The 24,229-nt window shown below is 41.5% G+C and overlaps 1 protein-coding gene across 3 annotated transcripts in view; it reads right to left on the bottom strand.

Annotated features, from left to right (window-relative positions):
* OSBPL3 (oxysterol binding protein like 3) overlaps window positions 1–24,229 on the bottom strand; it is a 148,800-nt gene that overhangs the window by 36,294 nt on the left and 88,277 nt on the right. For all 3 annotated transcript variants that reach the window (XM_075271421.1, XM_075271419.1, XM_075271420.1), the window contains 8 exons: window positions 16,858–16,974; window positions 14,450–14,503; window positions 13,671–13,784; window positions 10,955–11,122; window positions 7,881–8,007; window positions 4,955–5,058; window positions 3,347–3,442; window positions 2,386–2,539 (listed from right to left, as the gene is read on the bottom strand). In XM_075271421.1, coding sequence (XP_075127522.1) covers window positions 2,386–2,539; window positions 3,347–3,442; window positions 4,955–5,058; window positions 7,881–8,007; window positions 10,955–11,122; window positions 13,671–13,784; window positions 14,450–14,503; window positions 16,858–16,974 — 934 coding nt within the window. The remainder of the gene's footprint in view (window positions 1–2,385; window positions 2,540–3,346; window positions 3,443–4,954; window positions 5,059–7,880; window positions 8,008–10,954; window positions 11,123–13,670; window positions 13,785–14,449; window positions 14,504–16,857; window positions 16,975–24,229) is intronic.

The raw sequence follows: 24,229 nt of genomic DNA, 5'->3' as shown, positions 1-24,229 counted from the left end.
TCGGCCCAATATATTTATTACAATTCACGCCAATTTTCTGGTGTTACACAGGAAACCAATGTCACTTTATGATTGGCGCAAATATCCATTCTGGCTCATGGGCTTGCGTCTGATTTATTTAGAGGCCGGAGCCATTTGATGATTTAGGTTAAACTCAAATCGAGCACAGTCTGTATGTTCATTTGTGTTCCCTGTAGTCAACATGGGAGGCGCAATGTGAAATCCGTTTCTTTGCCAGATCTCTTGTACTGACAATACCAGTGACCGCAGCACATTTTCCACACTAGAGATGCTTAATGTTCTGATTCATTGCCCTTTAATTGAGCTTTCAGTGCAGTCAAAAAGTTCAACCCTTTAGAAGGTCACCCAAGTACAGTCCATTATTAATATGTACCTATAGGCGGCTGCCCCGCATGCTACGAGACCTAACCATTCAGTGCAAGACTCCGCATATCACCAGAATATACACTTGAAAGCTAATGTGTGAGCACGACGTCAGAAGAAAATTTTATCTCATGTCTTAAGTCTACAAAGACAAGGTGAACTTTAAAGAAAAAAAATTATTAAATTGGATAGTATTATGGCAGCCGTCCAATGATATAGGGCATGACTGCGTGTCTGCATCTTGATACATAGGACAATAAAATGATGTCATTTTGAACAAGACAAATTGTCATGAATCCAAAATCACCTCATAGCACAGCAAATGAAACACATCAATATCTGACATAAGGACCAGAATGACAGAAGTTCATCCATGAACTAAGATTTTTAGGGTCAGGGCTTCTGCATGGTATATACGAACCTCACAATGTCTATTGTGAAAATCTCAAGGACTCACATGAGACCCCAGAATGGTACAGCACTGAATGTGGAATCTGCAATGCTGCCTTCCATTATGTATCCAAAAACAAGACGGATAATCCTAATTTTAATCAGAAATGTGTCTATAGGGCAAAATGTGAGTAAATCATAACAAAGTATCTATAACCTCATGCTATTTTTAGGACTCCCGCAGAAGTAAATGGAGAGAACCATGTATATGGAGCCATCTCTCCATTCATAACGCCTGAAAAACAAGGGTCAGATGACCCCTTCTATTAGACATGTATGGCAGACCCTTTCTAGTGAACCTATCTGTGGGCCCACATAACAGAGGAGAAAAAAGCTGAGCAGATAGATGTGGTTTTGTAGGAATTATTTTGTAATAACTTGTCATTTATTTATTGATCGCTGCTGAATCTGGGTTAAAGAGTCCGGTAGGAGGGGCTACTCAATGACTGACTTAACCATTTCCAGAGCAACAACATAATTCTTTCAATATTCTGTAATGACTAATTTTCTAACTCTTTCCACAGGTCCTATGACTATAGGTAAATGTAATAAAAGATATAATGAAAAAGTGTGATATTTAGTGTAACATAGTTTCATGGCCATTAAAACAAAAACTATACATATAAGGTATCCACATGGCTATAATAACCTTGAGAATAAATGAAATAAGTTACGGTACTATTAACAATGCAAACATCAGATTCTCCCATATAAAACAAGACCTCAATAAGGACTCAAACAGGCCTGGTCAGTAAAGGGTTATGCTCATCTCACCCAATGGGAATAGCTAACTATAAATCCTGACCACCGGGCTGGGAATTATGGAAACAGACAAGTGGTGTTGTTTTATGTGGTTTCCAAAACTCCCAGAAATATGAAGGGGAGCTCTAAAAACGGCACAGGTGATGAGCTACACTGTGTCCTTAGCTCCACAGTTATAGAAACAGTGTAGCTAAATATGCCACACTGTTTCCATGGCTGCCATTTACTTGTATTGGAGATATGGAAACAGTGTACAGGTAGAAGCAGCACTGTTTGGCTGTGTTCAAGCTGTATACACACTTGCATCTCTCTCTCTCTCTCTCTCTATCTATCTATCTATCTATCTATCTATCTATCTATCTATCTATTGCATTAAACTGAATAATAAAACATTATTCTATAAAATCCCCCTAGTGGTGACTGCAGGTAATCTGAATTTTAGTATTTAGCTCTGCAATACTTCTTATGCTGGAGATTTGGGCTCTAACAAAGTAAAATGGTAGAGTTGGCATCAGCGGGGTTCCTGAGTCCCACCAAGGTTGAGAATTCTGAGAGTTCACCCTTCATCTATACAGGACCTGTACATGTCCATGTAGGACATACCATCCCATAAGAGACAGCCCATAAATAAGTCTTCCACTGTCCCCCTTTGGGTCCATTATTATATTTCAGAGACAGGCCCATTGGAGGATGCACTGGTATTTTGGTGTGCCAACCGAGCCCTGGTTGGCATTCCCATTAGCATGTGATACAGAAAGACATCTTCAGTGTAGCCATAGCTTGTCCCACCTTTGTGTGCAATATGACACAAATCATCCTGCATCTTGGAAAACTCCGAGCTGTCCGATCCACTGGAGTATTGTTTCTCCTCTGTATAATCTATGGTGGAGAGGTTTGGGTTGGAAGCATGTAATCTGACATTCCCCGCAAAAGTTGTTGGCACCTAAAAAAAAATTTAAATAAAAGTTAGTGAGTACATAAAAAAGTATACGTCAATGGAGATTTTTCTGTTTGGACACAATCAAATAAGTCTGGAGTGAATGAAACACTGGAGGATAAACTGGTGTGAAAAAACATTTTTACGTAACTATTTGATATGGTGTGCACGACCTGCCCGCAGGAACAATGGATTATACTCAGGAGCCTGGGGAGAGGAAAAGGCTGCATTGCTTATCTCTGTTCCCAAATCACTACAACCGCTAACAATACCAGCAATGCCGGGTCTACTGTTTATATGCCGGACATAAAATCTACAGCAAGGAGCTGCAACTGGCGGCTTCTCAGCTGTGGTTAGCGCTCCGACTTCAATGTAATCTGTCAAAACAATAATGCCTGGCTGTAAACTAGGAAAATTATCATATTGGCGGATGACACTTGCAACAAAAACAAGCTCAATTCCGAGCAGGGTTACTGTTAAAGGAACATAACACTTGGAAATGAAACATTTTCTGTGTTCCGTACTGTGCTGATGTACTTTTCACTATATGGCAATATTATGGGGAATAACTGCATACAATTACAAGTGGGAATAACCTACGGTACTTTCCTTATTGCCCAAGGGCCCCATGTTTAATAAAACAGACTCTGGCAAGCATCTATATTTTTGTCCGCCTCCAGCTTTGTGTCTCTAGCAAGGGCCTTACAATACATTCCTAAAAGTAGTAGGTGTCGACAAAAAGCAACGAAGAATTAGTTTTCCTTTTGAGTTTCTATAGCAATGAATAGACAATAAGAAAACATAAACTGCTACCTGTAAGGAGCCTTTAGAATCTTTGTTACTGCCTTTTGTTCTCCACTTCTTCCTGTGTATTCCTTTCTCTTTCTTGGGACTTTCCAGGGCGCCAACCTTCCATAAGACATATAGAGCAGATATGAGATGTACAGCTTTCTGGAATTCTGAACAATGCCAATACGGACTGAGAGATAACACAATCCACAACCTCAGTCTATGCTGCTGAATGTCACAGTAAAGTGTGTCTGATAGTGATACATGAGCTGGATGTAATAGCGTGCGTTGTCTCTTCATCGTGAACGCCATATTTAACAGATCGTGAAACTTGGGATCTTAAGGGGGAAATTATCTGTCATGGTTAAAGAGATTTTCCCAGAAACATCACTTATCTATCTACAGCAAAGGAGATTGCAATATTGCAATGCTGGTGGTCTCACTAATGGGAAACAGTACAGTAGTTTTTATTGGAATATATATATATATATATATATATATATATATATATATATATATATATATATATATATACATACACACACATATATTGTTTTTTTTTACCCATTGAAGCTTTAAAGAATGGATACCCTTTTTGTTCTCGAGACAGAAGTGGATATTGTACAAGGGCAGAGGACACATGCCCAGATGTTTCCTTAGGGAGTGTTTACTCTCTGGTGTCAAGAACAAAAAAAAGTCTGCTTTTGATTCTTAGGCCGGGTTCACACGATGTCTTTTGGCACGTAACGTGGCACGTAGACGCCGCGAGAGCTTTTGCGGCCCGTATACGCTCCCATTGATTTCAATGGGAGCCGCGACTGTATACGCGGCGCTATTTTGCGGCCGTGATTTTGTGGCGGCCGCAAAATAGCGCCGCGTATACGGTCCCGGCTATCATTGAAATCAATGGGAGCGTATACGGGCCACAAAAGCTCCCGCAGCGTCTACGTGCCAAAAGACATCGTGTGAACCCGGCCTTAGAAAGGCAAAAGAACACATGAACTCCTGAACGTGATGTGGAAGGGGTCTAAACATATAAAAGCACTGGTCAGAGACTATTTATACTGAAACAAGACAACCTGAATGTACAGGAAATGTAATATACATGAGAAAGTGTTTTTCCTAGACCTAGGCACTTATATTGTCCATCTCCACCTTACACCCGCCTGCGCGGCACTTGTATCCGTCTGACTCTCCCAATACGTACACACATGTTTGTGTCCACCATAGAAGAGAAGATGTTGCACACTTGCTATTATAACACCTTGTGGTGTAAATCCTCTATTCTTACTCCTGGAAATGTAGGAATAATCTAAGAACTGGGTGTTGCCATTACCCTGGCCAATAATGAACGCACACATTGTCTAATCTGTCAGACTGTCACCCTACTGTCCATTTTAGGAACATCTTTCCAGGAAGAGTAAACTGAGGAACGGCACAATGCAGACTGCTTACTAAAACAGACACGTCGGGAGACCTCTTTTGCTCCTGTTAATAAATCTACCCCATTGAGAGATATTAACCTATTATTTGCCACAAGCGATAGTATTTCTGCATGTCTACATTCTTCTGAACAAATGTAGTAGAATCACTAAAATTCTTCAATGTAATCTGAAAATGTCCTCAGGATACCTGGATGGCATTTATTGCAGGTGCAGAATACGTCCTATGAAGAACTTCCATGTTCTGAAGAAGTTGACTCATTTCCACGAGATAGCTGTGACACTGTGAAAGGTCTGTGGGAGCAAAGAACACCATTGATGTCAAATTCTACCCTGCCAAGTAATAGAACACTGAACCCAACAGCCCTGAAACCTTCAATTGCTTACTTGCTGAGATATGCAGGTTCCCTGCCAAAAACATGATACACAAAAACAACAAGAAGCTTAAAAAGCAAAAAGATCGCATCCAGTTTTACGAAAAATAAGATCCCTCATCTCATTCATACAATATATTTTGCCAAAAATGGGCCACAAATTTCATCGAAGATGACTCTATTTTTTTTGGCAAGGAATAAAGACCTAATGCCTTCTAGAAGTAATAAATATAAATCATATTTTACTATTGTAGATGATCGCCAAAGTCTACCACCTAAAATATTCATAGAGTTACTACTGAACCTTGAGACGGAGATTGACTGTGGTCATGTGGCTTTTCCTCTACCGTCAGTACGGACTCAGATCAGCTTTATTTTTTCATAAGTCCATAGTAAAGATGAAGATAACAAACTTTGTCTTATACTTTATAAAAGAAGAGTGCTTGTTCCTTCACTTATTTGCCTCCTCCTGCCACTGATCTATACAATATAAGCCTATGGAGAGAGACACCTACACTATAGAGAGACTTTTCTTTCACAACACAGCTAGGTTAGGAAGGCCGGGAATTACTTTCCAGCCGCCTTCTGTCAGGAGAGACTTATTTAAAGCTCTACATACTTCCCTTCTCCATAGACATCATTGTAATCTCAACTGCTTGTGTGCAGAGTATGGACCAAAATCACTCTTTTCCTTATTGAAGTATATTACAAAGTTTGTTCCCTTTAACCGGAACTATTGATCTCTAGAAAAAATAAAAGTTTACTTAGGCCAGGTTCACACGGAGTATTATGGCACGTAATGTGGTACGTAGACGGCGCGGGAGCTTTTGCGGGCCATATACGCTCCCATTGTTTTCAATGGGATCCGGTACCGTATACGTGGCGCTATTTTGCGGCCGCCGCAAAATCACAGCCGCAAAATAGCGCCGCGTATACGGTACCGGCTCCCATTGAAAACAATGGGAGCGTATACGGCCCGCAAAAGCTCCCGCGCCGTCTACGTACCACATTACGTGCCATAATACTCTGTGTGAACCCAGCCTTACACTTTAAGGCTGCAGTCACATGTTGCAATTCCATATCAATTACAGTATGGGACAGTATGTCACTGGGAGGCAGGGACTGCTAGCATTATAGATAACTATACTACTAGCAGTCCCGCTCCCAGCATGACGTTCAAGCTGGTAAATCTGGTTAACACATGGACCGTGTTTCTCGTGTGCTGCTCCCCCAAAGGAGAACATTTAAGTTCTATATGACCCACGGATTTCTAGGAATATACTGTAAAGCAAAAGTCTTTCACACTCTGACTTATGGTACCAATACAGACAGACTCATATCATCTCTCCCATACACGAACACTTGGCTAGGCCATGTTTAATTAAATATTCCCAATCCTTTCTTCTCATATTAACTGTAGGAAGATAGTTAGGAGGATGCTATAGATATAAGGTAGTCAGCCAGTCCTGCCAAAGTCGGTTGAAATGATCAGTTTAGGCAACTTTTTTCCCCCGAGTGCATGTATAGAGACAGACCACGTGTAGGGACAGACCACGTGTGGGGACAGATAAAGTGTAGGGACAGACCACGTGTAGGGACAGACCTACAGACCAAGTGTAGGGACAGACCACATGTAGGGACAGACCACGTGTAGGGACAGACCACGTGTAGGGACAGACCACGTGTAGGGACAGACCTACAGACCATGTGTAGGGACAGTCCACGTGTAGGGACAGACCTACAGACCAAGTGTAGGCACAGACCAAGTGTAGACACAGACCATGTATAGGGACAGATCACGTGTAGGCACAGACCAAGTGTAGGGAAAGACAAAGTCTAGGGATAGACCAAGTTTAGGGATAGACCAAGTGCCAACTTATAAACACAAAAGAACAGACCAATACAGGGTTTTGAAGAGTTTGTTAAAGACTTCACATTGGTGGTGTAACCTTAGGGACCCTCACCGATCAGCTTATACTTGAACAGTGTATAAAGACACTCTGTAAACTGTGTGGTGGCCATGTTGCATTACTGCAACTAATGTATTCACTTACATGGGGGCTAAGCTGCAATAGAGCGGCACAGACACTATACAGGGTATGTAGCCTTCTGCTTCCGTACACTGACAAAATATCTGCTGATCAGTGAGGGTCCCAGCCCCCCCCCCCCCCATTACTCTCATATTGATATTGTATCCTAAGAAAAGGCCACCAATATGAAGTCTTTAACAACCTCTACAATTGTAATTTATTGGGTATCTAATATAAGTATCTACCAAAGAGATAAATTGAGCTGGTAGTCACTCTTTAATGTAGAGGGAGGATCATACTGAAAAGCCTGGAGGAGAGGATGTCTCACACTAACTAGCTAATACTAGGACAATGGTGGCTATAATTCAGCCGCACAGATGGAGCAGGATTCATTGCACGTAACCGTACATGATGTCCAAAAATCACCCTCTAACATCTGATTTTTTCAGGACATCCAAAGCCACCAGCATAATAAACACTGCATATTAAAGCATAAAGAAATAAATGCCATGTCGTCACCGTCTCCGCAATTTATTCTACTCCATCTGTTTTACAATACATTAACACGTTAGCAATTGTAATACAATGAAGTGAGACGAAATGCTGCCGAGGCAAAGCACGTGAAAGATAACCACACCATTATACATGATACAAATTATTTATGGAGCTTTATTGAGAAGGCGCCACTACTGGCCACAATGTATTACGGTACCTTTAGCACATTTCTCCATATCGTCAGTAGACTGGAGCCAGGCTGGGACTTTGCTGTCATTATTTAAACAGGAAAAGTTTAGGCCCCCTGCCAGCTTTAGTGAATTCTGTCTGGTGAATTGAGTTTCCTGTAATAACAAGCAAGAAAACACTTATCAATGCACTTTATGAGCTTGGGGGAAGCTGTGTATTCCCAATATTGTCACATTACACATTCAAGACAATTGACTGATAATAGAAATTATTGAAATACATCTGTCACCAAGTCTGAAAAGCCCAATGACATCCATCATCTGATAGGCGCCATCACCTGGAGCATTTTGCAGTTTTGTTTAACAAAATCTGTTCAGCAATTCCAAAGTTGTAAGCTCTTTTAATGTTATTATTATTATTATTGTTGTTTATTTATATAGCACCATTAATTCCATGGTGCTTTACATTTGGGGGTTACATACAGTACACAGAATATACAGGTAGATATAATACTAACAGTGACCGACTGGCACAGTGGGGTAGAGGGCCCTGCCCGCGAGGGCTAACAATCTATAATAATGATGGTATTCTAGCCCAGTGGATTGTAACATTGCATGAGATACAGCACTCAGAGACTCCACCCCCTCCACTGTTTAATTGGTTAATAGACCCCAAGGGCTTATAACTTTGGAAGAGCTGATCAAATTTGGATAAACTAAACACCAAAATGCTCAGGGTGACAGTGTCTATTAGATAATATATGTCAAACGAGTTTTTCAGATCTGGTGACATGTCTTCTTTATGGCACATCATATCCATTTTTATACTGCAGAAACAATAAAAATTAATTCTAGACTTAAAGGGGTTGTCCCATCACAAGGATCCTATCTATACTGCTTGTTAATGTGGATGTAAGACTTTTCCTAAATACATTGCTTCAGCAAAGCTGCTTTGTTTGTCCACTATCTTACTCTATTCAATTCTTTGTGGCCACAGCCCTGACTTAGCTGCTCATGAGTCAAGTGATGTATCTGCTGCTCTCAGGGGGGAGGGAGGAGGGGCTAAGTGCAGGGAGCCAGCCTGTGTATCTAGCTATTCCTGTGTCTACACCACGTGACCTAGCTCCCTGCTCTCAGATAGAGGAGAGGAGCTGCTTTCATTTCTTCTGTTCTCCCAGTTATCAGGCTAGCTAATTCAATTGTGTTCATTATGGCAGAGACAGGCAGTCTCTGTATGTAACACAGAATGGAGTTGCTGCTGCCTGTACTTCATAGGCCAATATGGGTGGGCGGAGCTACACACGAATTTGGGGGCAGAGCTAAACGGCAGGTTGCCTGTGAAACTCCGCCCACCAAATGATGCAAGAAACCAGGAAGAAAGAAGATTTTACAGCAGTAAAGACTGATGAGTATGTGAGGTGGGAATACCCCTTTAAAGGGGTTATCCATCTGTTTATTAGGGTGTGATGTGTATAGGAGACCATCCGTTAATGATGTCCTTATGGCCGCTATGTAAATGCTAGCTGTGTGACCATGACTTCTGCGGGTAAAATGTGTTGACTAACCTCTATGAACATATGGTGCATTCAAGAGCACATCAGCCATGTTGAAAATGTAGGATGTTATAGAGCAGGAGGAGCCGAGCAGATTATAATTCTATTAGAAAAGTTGCAAGATATCTTGGCACAGTGTATCTTGCCAGAAGTTTGGATATGTGCCAGGATAGTGCCATTTTGGGTGCCAATGTGTCCAATTCCAAACCTAAACATTCATCTGGAAACTGAAATTTTGTCATTTTGTTTCTCTATGTTTAACAAGTGAAAGGATTTGACTTAAATATAAATTATAAAATGCCATACAATGAACTTGCTCATCTATTCCAAAATATCACTGAAGGGCTACATGACGCCCATCTGATTATAAATCTCATACAGAGCAAGTGGAGTGTGTTCCTTAGAAAGGTGAAGGATGTAGAAAAAACTTGGCAGTAAACATTTAGTGAGCAGCATGTCTTCAGACAGACGGCTCAGCTATAACACTGCATGTACAGTCCGAGGCAGGAAGAAAGGACAAAAGGGATAACGTTAACAAAACACCAATTATAGGGAGTGTCGCCGGAACCCAACATATCAACCCAGCCCTGCCCTGCCCAGCAGATAGATAGGATAAGGTCACCTGGATCATGGAGTGTTTCCCCTTATAAATTGCAGTTATTGCTGCTTTTGTTAATATGCAAATTACATCTTTGGAGCAAAAAGGATGTTGTCACTTGTCATTTCTCCAAAAAGGTAAGTGACAACACCCTCATTGCTCCAAGTTGCAATGGGAAAACACTCAAGTGACCCTAACCTACCTAAGGGAGCCTTCACACGGAGTAAACGCGCATGTATTTTTGCAAAATACACGTGTAAAAATAAGACTCCCATTGACTTCAATGATATTTTTTACATGTGTAAAAATACGCCTGTAAAATGTCATTGAAGTCAATGGAAGTCTTATTTTTACACGTGCATTTTGCAAAAATACATGCGCGTTTACTCTGTGTGAAGGCTTTATAAGCTCAGTTTTGGTTACAGACTATGAAAACATGGGTCCCATGGGTCTGAGTGGAGCACTCCATTTATAGAATAGAAAATAATACATCTAACAAATTTCTTCTTAATGAAATGTACAATTGTAGTAAAATATTTCAGTATATTGGCAAACATCTTCAAGGATTTCATTTTTAAACTTTTTGTTATAAGGGGATATGTTATAGGTTATAAAAAGGCTGTTTTTTTTAAGTTTTTTTACCTAAAAAAATTGAAGGCCTAACCTCATGATAGGCGGCCAATATTTGATCAATTGTTTGTAGGGGGAAACTATTACAGACTGTGACAGGATAGATCATTGATTCTATCAAACTGGATAGCCCCTTTAAGTGTACTGGCATCGTCGGTAGTAGTCACAGACTACTAGACACAGTCCTATAGACGCATACTAAGCGCAATTATAGGAAATAAGAACACTAAACACAATGAGAGTCTATGGTATAGTAATGCTATAAATAGTAATAGACAAGTAGACTAAGCATTTTAAAGGATAAATCGATGTCTTTACATACTTGGGGACTGGCAATGGGATCGAAACTAGAAGCAGATTCTGTGGTTGATAAAAGTGGGAAAAATTGGGTATTTATATCATGTGGAAACACGGAAATTTCATTCTGACGGAAAAGACGGTGGTCACGGAGCTTCAGCACCCAGTCCTCAAAGACCTCTGGAGATTTTACCTGTGATAGACCATAATAAATTGTTATACGACAGGTAGTTCAATCCAACATAGTGTAACGAGTATTTCTGACTATAAAACAACTTTTCATAAATACACAGTACAGGTGAATATAAGAAACTTTGCAATACATGGCTTTTACTTGAATGGAAGCTGAGCGTCAGAACCCCAGCATGGCCCTTACATAGTATACGTAGCTGGATGCTCCCACCTATGTACTACTTACTTTACAGATCCAGGAACCAAGGCAGCTGATCTGTAGAGGGGTGGAGGGGAGGGGGTCAGAAAACCACCAATCACACATTAAATTTCCATTTCTAAGGAGAGGCCATCCCTACGAACTCTTGGATAAACACTCATATCAGAGCGTAATTGTTATAAATATACATGGAAAACAAAATGCTGTAAAGAAACCTATTAACTGAGAGATCTAAATGGCGCCATAGTTGTATTGTACAGAGAACCGGCCAAAAACATCCACGGGGGGGAATCATTGACAGACCATGCGGCATAATTCTTGCACTTAATGTATTGGAAGCCGCAGTGTATTTCTAAATTTGCAGAGTCCCATGGGAGTATTTTTTGCTACAACCGTCCTTAAAAGCCATCTGGGTGGGCTCGGTGAAGGGTAATCACGGAGACTAACTCGCTGTTCTCCCACCTGCCCAGGATCGTAATTTCTGTGAATTTTATAAATTTGTTTACTAGCCGAGAATGGCAGTGAATGAAATCACACCAATGTGAGCAGAGGATCATCTGCTAGCTGACAGATGCCAACTTAACCGTGAGAAATGTAGCGAGAGGGAAAGAAGCTGTAAAAGGATCGCCGAGATTAAAGTTGTCATGATACATCTGATGGGAGCGATGCGAGATTGCTACCATGTTGTTGATAAGGATACATGTACAATAGCTAAGATTTTATGAGAATTACAAGAATCATTTCCTTTCATGCTGGGTTGCAAAGTGTGTAAGAAAAAAATTTTAGAATTTGGTGGAGATATGTAAAATTGCAACTTTAGGCAATTTAGGTAAAATACCTAAATACAATAGTGTAAATAGCACGGATGTAATACCGACCCAGCCAAACCCCTACTGCTACAATGACAACACTTCTTTGGTCGTTTGCCAGCCTTTGTTCTGCAGTAATGTTGTGTCAACTTGGCTTATACAAACTATTCAATACTGGAAATTCCAATACTTCAATACTAAGCTATTCATAGCAACATGTCCCGCCATCTCATCCGCAACTTTTTGTTCCTCCAGACAACATGGCGAATATACTGGTTGGCACCAACCATGTGCTATGTACAGTGCCCATCTGGAATGGCTGTTTACGTTGTGCCGGCCACAATACAAGAGGAGGTCAGAAGACTTCTCGCCCTTTCTCTACGGCCACAATGATGTCTTAGGTATTGGGAACAGTGGCGGGGACTTTCTTTGTGCGAAGGGAGTGAGGCTGTGTGTTCTGAGCACTACTAGTACCAGGAGTCAGGAACGTGAGCCTGCCTTCCATGGAACACTGTTTGTTTGCCAGAAGTATTTCCCAGCATGTGCCGGAATGGAACCTACTGGTGGGTTATGATTAATAGTAAGTTAATACTCACATTATTGTCAAGGTAATATGGTACATCACATAACAGTATCATTTTTATTGGTATCAACTTAATAAGTCCAACTTCAGGCATAGTGACAACCCTAGTGTCAAAATGGCATGTGACTGCTACACTGGTCATAATGGTGACCTTTGTGGTGTCAATAGGTCACTACAACAGCCAGGGACTGAATTTAGAGGTCACATGTCAAGTCAATGTGTTGTCACAGTTGCAGAAAGAAGAGAGACCATTGGGACCAGAGAAGCCTTTGACATTAATGTGGCATGGAAGTGGTAGGGTATTACTACTTTTGTTATTTTACACCATTGCAAGCTGTTTTATTAAAAATTCATGATGTTCAAGAAGCCCTTTAGTCTTGGAGGCTGTAAAGAAAATGTATAATAAGCAATGTCATTCCAGGATCAGCAGGAAAAGCAGCTGCCTTCATAAGACAATCCCTTTAATTTTCCATATTCCTATAAGCAGTGTTTATAAATTTATTAAGACTGGTGTGCGGTACGTCAGTCCTGATCCACTGGCTCCAGCTTCTTAATAATTCAGACACACTCCAGAAATTGACGTCTACACCAGTCAGGAACTGGCGTATATGTCAGATATAACACATTCCAGCCTTCTGGCACAAGTCATAGTAAATCTGTAAAGCTGACACCTTGACATTCCTTACTTTTTGCCCTGCTCTGCCTGCTTCATAAAAAGTGGCAAGAGGGGTGCTGAAAGAGAGAAATGGACCATCTTTGGTGCAAAAAAAGAGCCAAGTGCCAAAAATGTGCCACAACTGTTCCTAATAATCCAGATGAAGTAGCGAGAATAGGACATTTTCCCCAGTGTATCTAAAGATAATACAATTCCATGGGAATATCATTAGCATATTCCATATATACCATATACTATATTTCCCATAGGCGTTATATTAGACCCTGTAGTCGGTGAGATTACCTTCAGGTGGTATATATTTTCCTCTGTATCCAGATCAATGCACTTAGTTGATTTCTTCACTGACATCACAGAAAGTCCAACATCTATGCAGCCATGTAGTTTACCTTTCTCCATCTAGAAAGACAGAAACCCCTTTAGACAGAGCAGAGACCTTACAAAAAATGTCCATATTCTCCAGTCTACTGAATCCATTTAGCGTTCTCATCACCTTTTATATTATGTACTGTCTGCATTTGTAGGGTTATGGAAAATGCATGGATGAATCTGAATCTATATCATTCACAAACATAGACAGACAGATCTATATAAATAGATATTTTTCTATCCATCTATCCATTCTATCTAGACATCCTTCTATCTATCTAATCTATCCATCCATTCTATTTATCCATTCTATGTTATCTATCTATCTATCTATCTATCTATCTATCTATCTATCTATCTATTCCATCCATTCTATCTTATCTATCCATCTAATCTATCTATCCATCTAATCTATCTATCTATCCATCTAATCTATCTATCTATCCATCTAATCTATCTATCTATCCATCTAATCTATCTATCTATCCATCCAATCTATCCATCCATCCATCCAATCTATCCATCCATCCAATCTATCCATCCATCCAATCTATCCATCCATCCAATCTATCCATCCATCCAATCTATCCATCCATCCAATCTATCCATCCATCCATCCAATCTATCCATTCATCCAATCTATCCATCCATCCATCCAATCCATCCATCCACCTTTTTTAATAATGAAAACTTACTTCATTTGGACCTTTGGCATACTTCAAGATCCCTTTATCCAAGTAGAAGTACCTCTAGAAGACAAATTTAACTATTTAATGATACAGAACAATTTACAATCTCTCTTCTATCATGTACCAGACAGTTGAGCGTATGTTAACACCATTTTACATATTAATGTACATCACAAGTTCAGGGCCTTATACATAATGCATGCACTGCATATCTATCTTGTACTCAGCCTGAATTACAACCTGTCAAGATTCAGAGTTACATTCTTCTTTCTTCTGGTTGCCATTGGAGACAGTCAACAGACTTGTTGACAGATATTCTTTACTCCAAACATCTTGGCTACTGTTGACTATATTTCTCAAGGTAATCTCACCAAAGCAATCTTCATGTGGAGCCAGCATGTCTATAAATATACAATAAGTGTAGACGCAGACGACAAATCCACATTTCATGAACTGAGTATTGACACTTTTTTTTGTAATCGTGGTTTCTCTGAATAGTGTACATGTAAACGCCGCCTAGTACAGGTTGTAATCTAGGATCAGCACTATGTAAGTAATACATCAGCCAAGTCAATAAACTCGGTATACAGATTAACTCTGGAAGTGAACCATAAAGGTTAACAAATGTTTGAAATCTGACGTTTAGTTATTAACTTTATAACACTTTGCTTTTCTGAACTTCTCCAATTATTATATTGTATCTGCTCAACTCACATCCAAAGCTGCATTCAAATTTCTGGAAGTGCATAGGAGAATATGGGACCTTACAGATCAGTGTAGCATCTGTTGGTTCAGTCTCTAAAGAGCATATTGTGGCTGACTTATTGTTTATAACCTGTTGACGGTGGATTGGCAAGTTGGTTTGTATTTGTGTACGACACTGAAAAGGGAACCTGTCACCGTGAAAATGCAGTATTATCTGTGGGCAGCATGCAAGGTTAATATATAGATCTGAAGGAAAAGATTCAGTAAAACTTGCCAGTTCCAATTATTTCTCTTTTCTAAGAAATTGTAGTTGAGTCCAGTTGGCAATCCTGATAGGGAACGATAGCCTCCCCTCTACGACTGTGCATACAAAGACAGCTCTCATTTACTATTAGGACCAACCACAATTACTCCTTCTTAGCATATAAATAAATAGAGAAATGACAAGATATACTGAACCTTTTCCCATGAAACTATATATCAGATTGCTCAGCTCCTCCTGCTCTATAACAAGCTGCCTTCAGGTTACATTGAATTTTCATGGTGACAGGTTCCCTTTAAGAGGCAGGGTGAATCCTTTAAGTATACACTGTACCGAAAACAATGCTCAAAATTGGACGTATGTTATAACAACAACAAGAGGCAAAGTTTTACTGAATCTTTAATGAATAAAACATATTTTTCCAGTTTAGCTGTCAACATAAGGAGATAATCTACAAACTGAAAAGCCCAAAACATTAAGACAGAAAATTCTCTTTGATATTATTTTGGTTAATGAGCTCCGTGTGAGACTCTAGGAGCGAATTACCATAGAATATTTAAGGGTGGCGGGATATATTGCAGGATTATTTTATAGGAGGTGAGCAGGAACGTCAAGGGAACAACAAAGACTTCCTACGTCTACCAACATCCATCCATGTGGTTATAGTCCATCTTCTACTTAATGTCACTGTCACAAGTGTTACATCTTATAACTCCAAGTGCTCATGTTTTTTCACAGAAATGGCAGATTTTTGCACGCAATTATGGGCAAGATCTACACGGCCATGTTCACATGTGGTGGACTTGCTATGGAACAATCTGCATTAAAGGAGTTGTCAAGCACATAGGCTTTTAATCTAGCTCACAATGGTGTACTAACAAGAAAAGACACATATTAAGGATCCCACCAAAGACCTGCGCACCTTGTTAGATTGCTGTTTTAGCAATCCATGTATCTGTTGTTCTGGTTCTCTGACAGACCAGAACAACGGACACAACAGTGCAGTTATGAAGCTAGCATAAGCCACACAACCCAAGCAATATCTTCATTTCATTTCTAAACCATACTTACGAACTCTCCTAGAACGACCCGGAGGCTCCTGAGGCCCTATCATTTCATATATAACATAGGCACTTTATGTGCTAGTTGTGTCCCAAAAGAGTGGCATGAGAAATGCAGCGTGTATCAATAAGGGGCAGGGCACGCAACATAACATATCAAAAAAATTGACATAGCCACTTCCAAAAATTTCCACGGCATGTTTTGCCAGTGCTAGTCTCCCATGAGATGGTCTGCCAGTTTTGGCAAATATGTCCTACACGTCAGACATCTCGAATGGACTTATATTACCGTAGTATATTGTGTAATATGTCTATGTCACTTTTCCAAGTCATGGGTCTGACAAAGATGATTTTATTGGGGACTGTGTCCATGTACGGATACAAACCTTGTGCCAGCCTTTTAGTGGCCATTTTCGTTTCTTAAGCAAGAAACCCTCCTTTTTCTGTGGTTCCTGTGTGCAGCTTGAGCTTCCCCGGAGGCCTTCCACAATTTCCCAGCTATCCTGTTGAGAACAAATAAGAATTAATAGACTGATCTGTACCTTGTATAATTCAGTGAATATTGAGGTTATAATCCAATCTCTCAACAACATTTAGTGGAATAAAACGTATTCAAAATTACTAGAGATGAGCGAACAGTAAAATGTTCGAGATTCGATATTCGTTTCGAGTAGCCCCTCAATATTCGACTACTCAAATCGAATATCGAACCTTATTATAGTCTATGGGGGGAAAATGCTCATTTCAGGGGTAGGCAACATTCGATCAAATTATACTTACCAAGTCCACGAGTGAGGGTCAGGCTGGATCCTCCGAGAAGTCTTCTCCTTGCAGCGTCCCCGTGTCCTCTTCCGGCTCTGAATTCACTCTGCCAGGCATCGGGCCTGGGCAGAGCCGACTGCGCATGTCCGCACTACAAGCGGGCATGCGCAGTCGGCTCTGCCCAGGCCCAATGCCTGGCAGAGTGAATTCAGAGCCGGAAGACGCCGCGGGGAAGCTGCACGGAGAAGACTTCTAAAGGTAGGAGAAGAACCAGCATTGATTGGCAATGTATAGCATTCGGCCAATCAATGCTGGTTCTGCATTGAACTTTTCCATTCGAATAGCGAGTGGTACTCGATTGAGTACAAGTATTTCAAATACTGTAGTATTCAATCGAATACCTACTCGATCGAATACTACTCGCTCATCTCTAAAAATGAAGCACAAGATGTCTCGTACTAGTGTGAGGTTACTGTAGTCAAGCACTGAAACCTACTTCTATCTTTTTTAATCATGTATTGTACTATAAAAGAAATGTATTAATAAATGACTTCTTGCTTCATACATAGCTACAACATATTGCACACATATAGCAATCCCTATACCAACTTGGGCTCAAGATCAAATTCCTAAATCTGAGACATATAGGGAAAATTTTATAGAAACTCAATTACCAGATCGATATATATTTTTGTTAGAAATTTACCTGTATATTAACTAAAAGAAATTCTAAATAATGAACAAGTCTTGGACAAACCGCAAACTAAGGGGGCGTTCACACTACCGTCGGTGTCCGACATGTAGTGTCCGCTCCTAGTGTCCGCTCCAAATCTGTCACGGACACTAGGAGCGGACACTAGCTGTGTCCGTGACACCTGTCATTCACTTGAATGGGCATCGGGTGCGTTCTTTTGCACTCCGTGCCCGTCCTTTCCTGTCCGCAAGAGAAGATGTCCGACTTCTCAAGCGGACAGAAAAACCCTGCATGCAGGGTTCCTCTGTCCGCTTGAGAAGTCGGACATCTTCTCTTGCGGACAGGAAAGGACGGGCACGGAGTGCAAAAGAACGCACCCGATGCCCATTCAAGTGAATGACAGGTGTCACGGACACATCTAGTGTCCGCTCCTAGTGTCCGTGACAGATTTTGAGCGGACACTACATGTCGGACACCGACGGTAGTGTGAACGCTCCCTAATCAAACCTACTACAGCGGCCTATCAAAACTGCAAAGTCCTGGAGGAATACGGCTTCCTGGTAAGTGGTGTTCTTGGTGTAATGGATCATCGGACTACTTTTCAGCATTGCAGTAGAACGAGGACTATAATTTGGCCTTAGACACAATATCATGTATTATTAATTGTGAGATTTGTGATACAAATGAATGTCATATTTTCTATATATAATTCATATGGGCCAAAGAGGTACAGTACACCATGTGGCTGGCCTTGGGCACATGTGGGAATGAAGCCCAACTTATTATTGGTTCACATAGGCTGCAATAACCTGAGGAGAGCCATCATAGACACCAAAATTATGGAAATGGTCGACCCAACATGTCTTCCAGGATAGAAGACATGCTGTGCCATAAAGAAGGCTAGATTTTGATACCCCAGTAGGGCCTATGTCGGTGTTTCTAGATTTTAAGGGAATAATAACACAACGTGCAGCACTATTCTTCCTTGGAATAGTGGCCCCCTCAATGTCCCCACACAGAGTATAATGGCCCCCTCAGTGCCCCCCCTCCCACAGTATAGTGGCCTACTCAGTACCCCCACACACATATATTATAATGACTCCATCAGTACCACTCACACACACAGCATAATGGCCCTCTCAGTGCCCCCCACACACTATTATTGTCCCCCTCAGTGCCCCCCTCCCACACTATTATTGTCCCCCTCAGTGGCCCCCTCCCACAGTATAATGGCCCCCTCAGTGCCTCCCCCACGTATATATTATAATGACTCCCTCAGTACTCACACACACAGTATAATGGACCCATCATTACCCCCCACACACACACACACACACTCAGTATAATGGCCCCATCATAACCCCCCTTCACACACAGTATAATGGCCCCCTCATTACCCCCACTTCCAAAACAAATGCTGAGTTGGATTCATTACTCACCGCTCTACTCCAGAAGAAGCAGGCAGCAGAGTGGTGAAAAATGAATCCTTACTCGCCTCTCGCTCTGGTGGTCTTCAGAGCAGTGCTCTTCTCAGCTCCAGCGTGTACCCCTGACCACTGTGGGGTGCAGCATCCCTGGGGTACGTGTTCCTATGGTTGCGGACCACGGCTCTAGATGCACTCCCAAATTATTGAAGACCATTAATTAATTTTTAAGAAGCGCAGACTGTTAGACAGCATAACGTAAGCAACAAAACCTTTTCAGAAATAGCAGATGGGGCACCATCTTTCTTTTCTCCCTCAGCAGTGAAAGCTCATACGGCATTCAGACTGATGATTTGTGGACTCATTTCTATGAGAGCTGCCAATTTATCAAAAACACATCACTTTGTTACAAGCTGGAGGAGCAAATGCAATGATTTATTACTGCTTGCTGTCATATTCACAAACCGCTTCTCTGCAACTCTCCAATTCAGAAAGGATAGACAGCGACATTAGTTCTACATCAGAACGAACCTGCCGTCTACAAGCAGAAAGACAAAGTTCTACAGACAAACATGGACATTTCTTTTACAGCAGCGTGTTCGCATTTCTGTTCTTTCATTCCGTCAGATCAACAAAAATGACAAGACGGGCATATCTGGCGCACAGTTAACCTTATACACACAACTTCTGCAGAACCTCTTTTACATCTTCACAGTATATTCAGTGGCAGCTACATTAAAAGACAAATTTTTGTTGTTAAGTTTGCGTTTTTCCCCCCTTGAAACGGTGACACTCTTGCTTATGGGATGTGTCTGGTATTGCAGTTTATCCTGATTTACCTGGCTGGGGCTGAGCTGAATACCAGACACATCCCATAGACAAGAATGTCAGCATTTCAAGGCAAAAAACACCAAAGGCTTGTTTCACAACACGAACTATGAAAAAAATGCAGGTACAAAGAAAGCACTGCCGCCACCTTATAGGTCATCAAATAAAAAACTCTGAATAACCCTACGTCACATTTTTTTTTTTTTACATTTCAGGGCATTTTTTTTTTCAAACTATAGCATTCATTGGGTATGGCAGTCTTTAAAGCATTTTCCCTCTGATTTTGTTAAATGAAAAAATAGCCCCCCCCCCAAAAAAAAACAAAAAACAAAAAAAAACAAAAAAAAAAACAGAACACAGGAAAAATGCCGTCTGAATTAAAACCTCCAAGGAGAAAAAAGAAAAAAAACAGCAATATATATATATATATATATATATATATATATATATATATATATATATATATATTATACTGAACACAGAGTTCCTCTTATCTACTTAGGAAAGGCTCAGTCTTTGTAACCACAAGGACTTGGAACCACACTAGTGTATGAAGACACTATTAGTATTGAGGCCAAAGGTCTGGTGAGCAGCGTGCCACATAGCGTAGAAAAAGATTTTTAACAACAATGATCTGTGGACTTAGGTGATAAACATCAGAGAAGGCAGCTGATCCTGAGGAAGATGTCATCTGACCTTTGTTAAATACTTAATAAAATTAAAAAAAATGCTAACACCCACAGTACATAAAGTACTGGTACTTAATAAAAAATAGCGCTCACTGAATAAAGAAAACGTACAAGGTCCATCTATTGTGACAAGCCTTTAGAATATGTAACCTCTCCTTATGTTTACGTGTGCCCTTAGTATCTGTCAGAAGGGATACTATGTCTCAGTGAGAGGTTGGGACCCTTTAGACCAGGGGTAGGGAACCTTTGGCTCTCCAGCTGCTGTGAAACTACAACTCCCAGCATGCTCCATTCACTTCCATGGGAGTTCCCAGAACAGCAGAGCCAGTATGCATGCTGGGAGTTGTAGTTTTGCAACAGCTGGAGAGCCATACGTTCCCTACCCCTGCTTTAGACCATGTATGCCCTGCTAAGAATTCTGGAAAAGAAATATGCAGATAAGTCCCCCTTGATGAAAAAGAGGAACTTTCTCTAGCACCACCTTTTGGAAGGTAGCTTCCTATAAATCAATGCCTGATTTTCCTGAAACATACTTGTATAATCTGGGAATAAAGGCAAGTAAGGGCTCGTTCACATCTGCGCCCAGGTGTCCGTTATGCAGGTTTCCGTTTCCTGCATAAAACAGAGCAGGAGACGGAAACCTGCAGGAGTCTTTCTCACCCATTCATTTGAATGGGTGAGAAAGATGTCCGGCCGTGAGCGGCGGTGAGCGTTTTGCGCTCTCCGCTGTGAAACCGGGTTTTTTAACCCGGACACATCCGGATTAAAAAATCTGGTTTTGCGGCGGAGAGAATAAAACCCTCACCGCCGCTCACGGCCGGACCCAGTCTGTGCTTTCTGTCTTCTGGCATGCAGAAGACGGAAAGCACAGAACGAAGACCAGAACGCAGGTGTGAACCTAGCGTCAGAATAACTCCTCCAAAAGGAAAAGGAACCCATCGGCAGACAGCTGTTTCGAGGTTTCAGGAAAATCAGGCAATGATTTATAGAGAGCTACATCCCAAAAGGTGACACTAGAACAAGTTCCACTTTCAAACATAGAAGTTTTTCTTTGCATATTCCATTTCCAGAATTTTTTACATGGTCATGTTTGCTCCAGAATTCTTTGAGGCAATATCTCTTTAATGAGACGTATTGATCCACATCTATGACCTCTCACCCTGACAGCCTGCACCCTGCTTCATACTGGTGAGAGTCAATAACCTGGACACAGCTGTCTGGGGATGGGTTCTCCTTACTTTACTTAAATGGACGGTCATCAATGTTAAATAAAAAAAAACGGATCAGTTACTATAGGACAGAAAAGTAGGACAAACCACAGAAAAGAATGAACAGAAACTGATCCCTGTTTATTTAACATTGTATGTAAATGGAGGGTCCTCGCTTTCACCTGTTTTTCGCATCAGTTTTTTGTATCCGTAGAACTGATCAGTTAAACTGATGATCAAACGTGATGTGAACAGGCCCTTATTCTGGCTGGGCATTACTTCCAAATTGAAAGTTAATGGAAATCTGTCATAAAAACTGTTGTCTTTCTTTTCAAAAAATTTTTGTTACTGAAATCACCTTTAAAGGGGCCTATATATTGGATAGTAAAGCAATATTAGATTGGTGGTTTCGACACTCAGGATTGGAGTGGCGCTGCTTCTTCACAGGCCAAGTGATGTCTTGTTTATCCGTCACATGGCCTGTATGCAGCTTACTCCCATTTAAGTAAATGGGACTGAGCTACAATACCAAGCCCAGCCACAGTACAGTCATGACGCTGCAGTGCCCCACCGAACACCACAATTGCTTCAAATAGCTGATCAGTAAGTGTGGTGGACCCTACTGATCTGATGTTGATTAGAGATGAGTGAATATGCTCAATCGAATACCTCGGCCGCATAGCTCCAGGTGGCAGGGAAGGTGGTAGGGGCAGTAAAAATTCGAAGCCTTGTAAGTGTTTTTGCACGGGGAGCTATGCGGCCGAGGTATTAGATCAGTGTCGATGACCAATCCTAAAGGATTAGACTTGGAAAACCCCTTTAATATCACGGAAACCTTTTAAAATAAGGAAACAGACTCATGTTTAAGAAATTAATATACACTGCTCAAAAAAAATAAAGGGAACACTTAAGCAACACAATGTAACTCCAAGCAACACTGATTTACAATTTCACATACTGTTGTACAAACGGAATAGACAACGGATGGAAATTATTGGCAATTATCGAGACACACTCAATAAAGGAGGGTCTTGCAGGTGGAGACCACAGACCACATCTCAGTACCAATGCTTTCCGGCTGATGTTTTGGTCAATTTTGAATGTTGCTTGTGCTTTCACACTCGTGGTATCATGAGTCGGACTCTACAACCCACACAAGTGGCTCAGGTAGTGCAGCTCATTCAGGATGGCACATCAATGCGAGCTGTGGCAAGAAGTTTTCTTGCGTCTGTCAGCATAGTGTCCAGAGGCTGGAGGCACTACCGGAAGACAAGCCAGTACACAAGGAGACGTGGAGGGTCCATAGGAGGGCAACAACCCAGCAGCAGGACCACTACCTCCGCCTTTGTGCAAGGAGGAACAGGAGGAGCACTTCCAGAGCCCTGCAAAATGACCTCTAGCAGGCCAAAAATGTGCATGTGTCTGCACAAACGGTTAGAAACCATGAGGATAGTATGAGGGCCAGACGTCCACAGATGGGGGTTGTACTCACAGCCCAGTACCGTGCAGGACGCTTGGCATTTCCCTCAGAGCACAAGGATTTGCAACTTCACCACTGGCGCCCTGTGCTCTTCACAGATGAAATCAGGTTCACACTGAGCACATGTGACAGACGCGACAGAGTCTGGAGATGCCATGGAGAGAGATCTGCTGCCTGCAACATCCTTCAACATGATTGGTTTGGCAGTGACACAGTAATGGTGTGGGGTGGCATTTCTTTGCAGGGCCGCACAGCCCTCCATGTACTTACCAGAGGTAGCCTGACTGCCATTAGGTACCGTGATGAGATCCTCAGACTCCTTGTGAGATCATATGCTGGTGCAGTTGGCCCTGGGTTCCTCCTAATGCAGGACAATGCCAGCCCTCATGTGGCTGCAGCGTGTCAGCAGTTCCTGCAAGATGAAGGTATTGAAGCTATGGACTGGCCAGACCTGAATCCGATTGAGAACATCTAGGACATCATGTCTCGCTCCATCCACCAATGTCACGTTGCACCACAGACTGTCCAGGAGTTGGCAGATGCTTTAGTCCAGATCTGGGAGGAGATCCTTCAGGAGACCATCTGTAACCTCATCAGGAGCAGGCCCAGGCGTTGTAGGGAAGTCATACAGGCACGTGGAGGCCACACTACTACTGAGTCTCATTTTGACATA

The sequence above is a fragment of the Leptodactylus fuscus genome, chromosome 4 (assembly GCF_031893055.1).
Source record: "Leptodactylus fuscus isolate aLepFus1 chromosome 4, aLepFus1.hap2, whole genome shotgun sequence".
NCBI classification, from domain to species: domain Eukaryota; kingdom Metazoa; phylum Chordata; class Amphibia; order Anura; family Leptodactylidae; genus Leptodactylus; species Leptodactylus fuscus.
The sequence above is the reverse complement of the archived record's forward strand: the minus strand, read 5'-3'. Positions and strand labels throughout refer to the sequence as shown.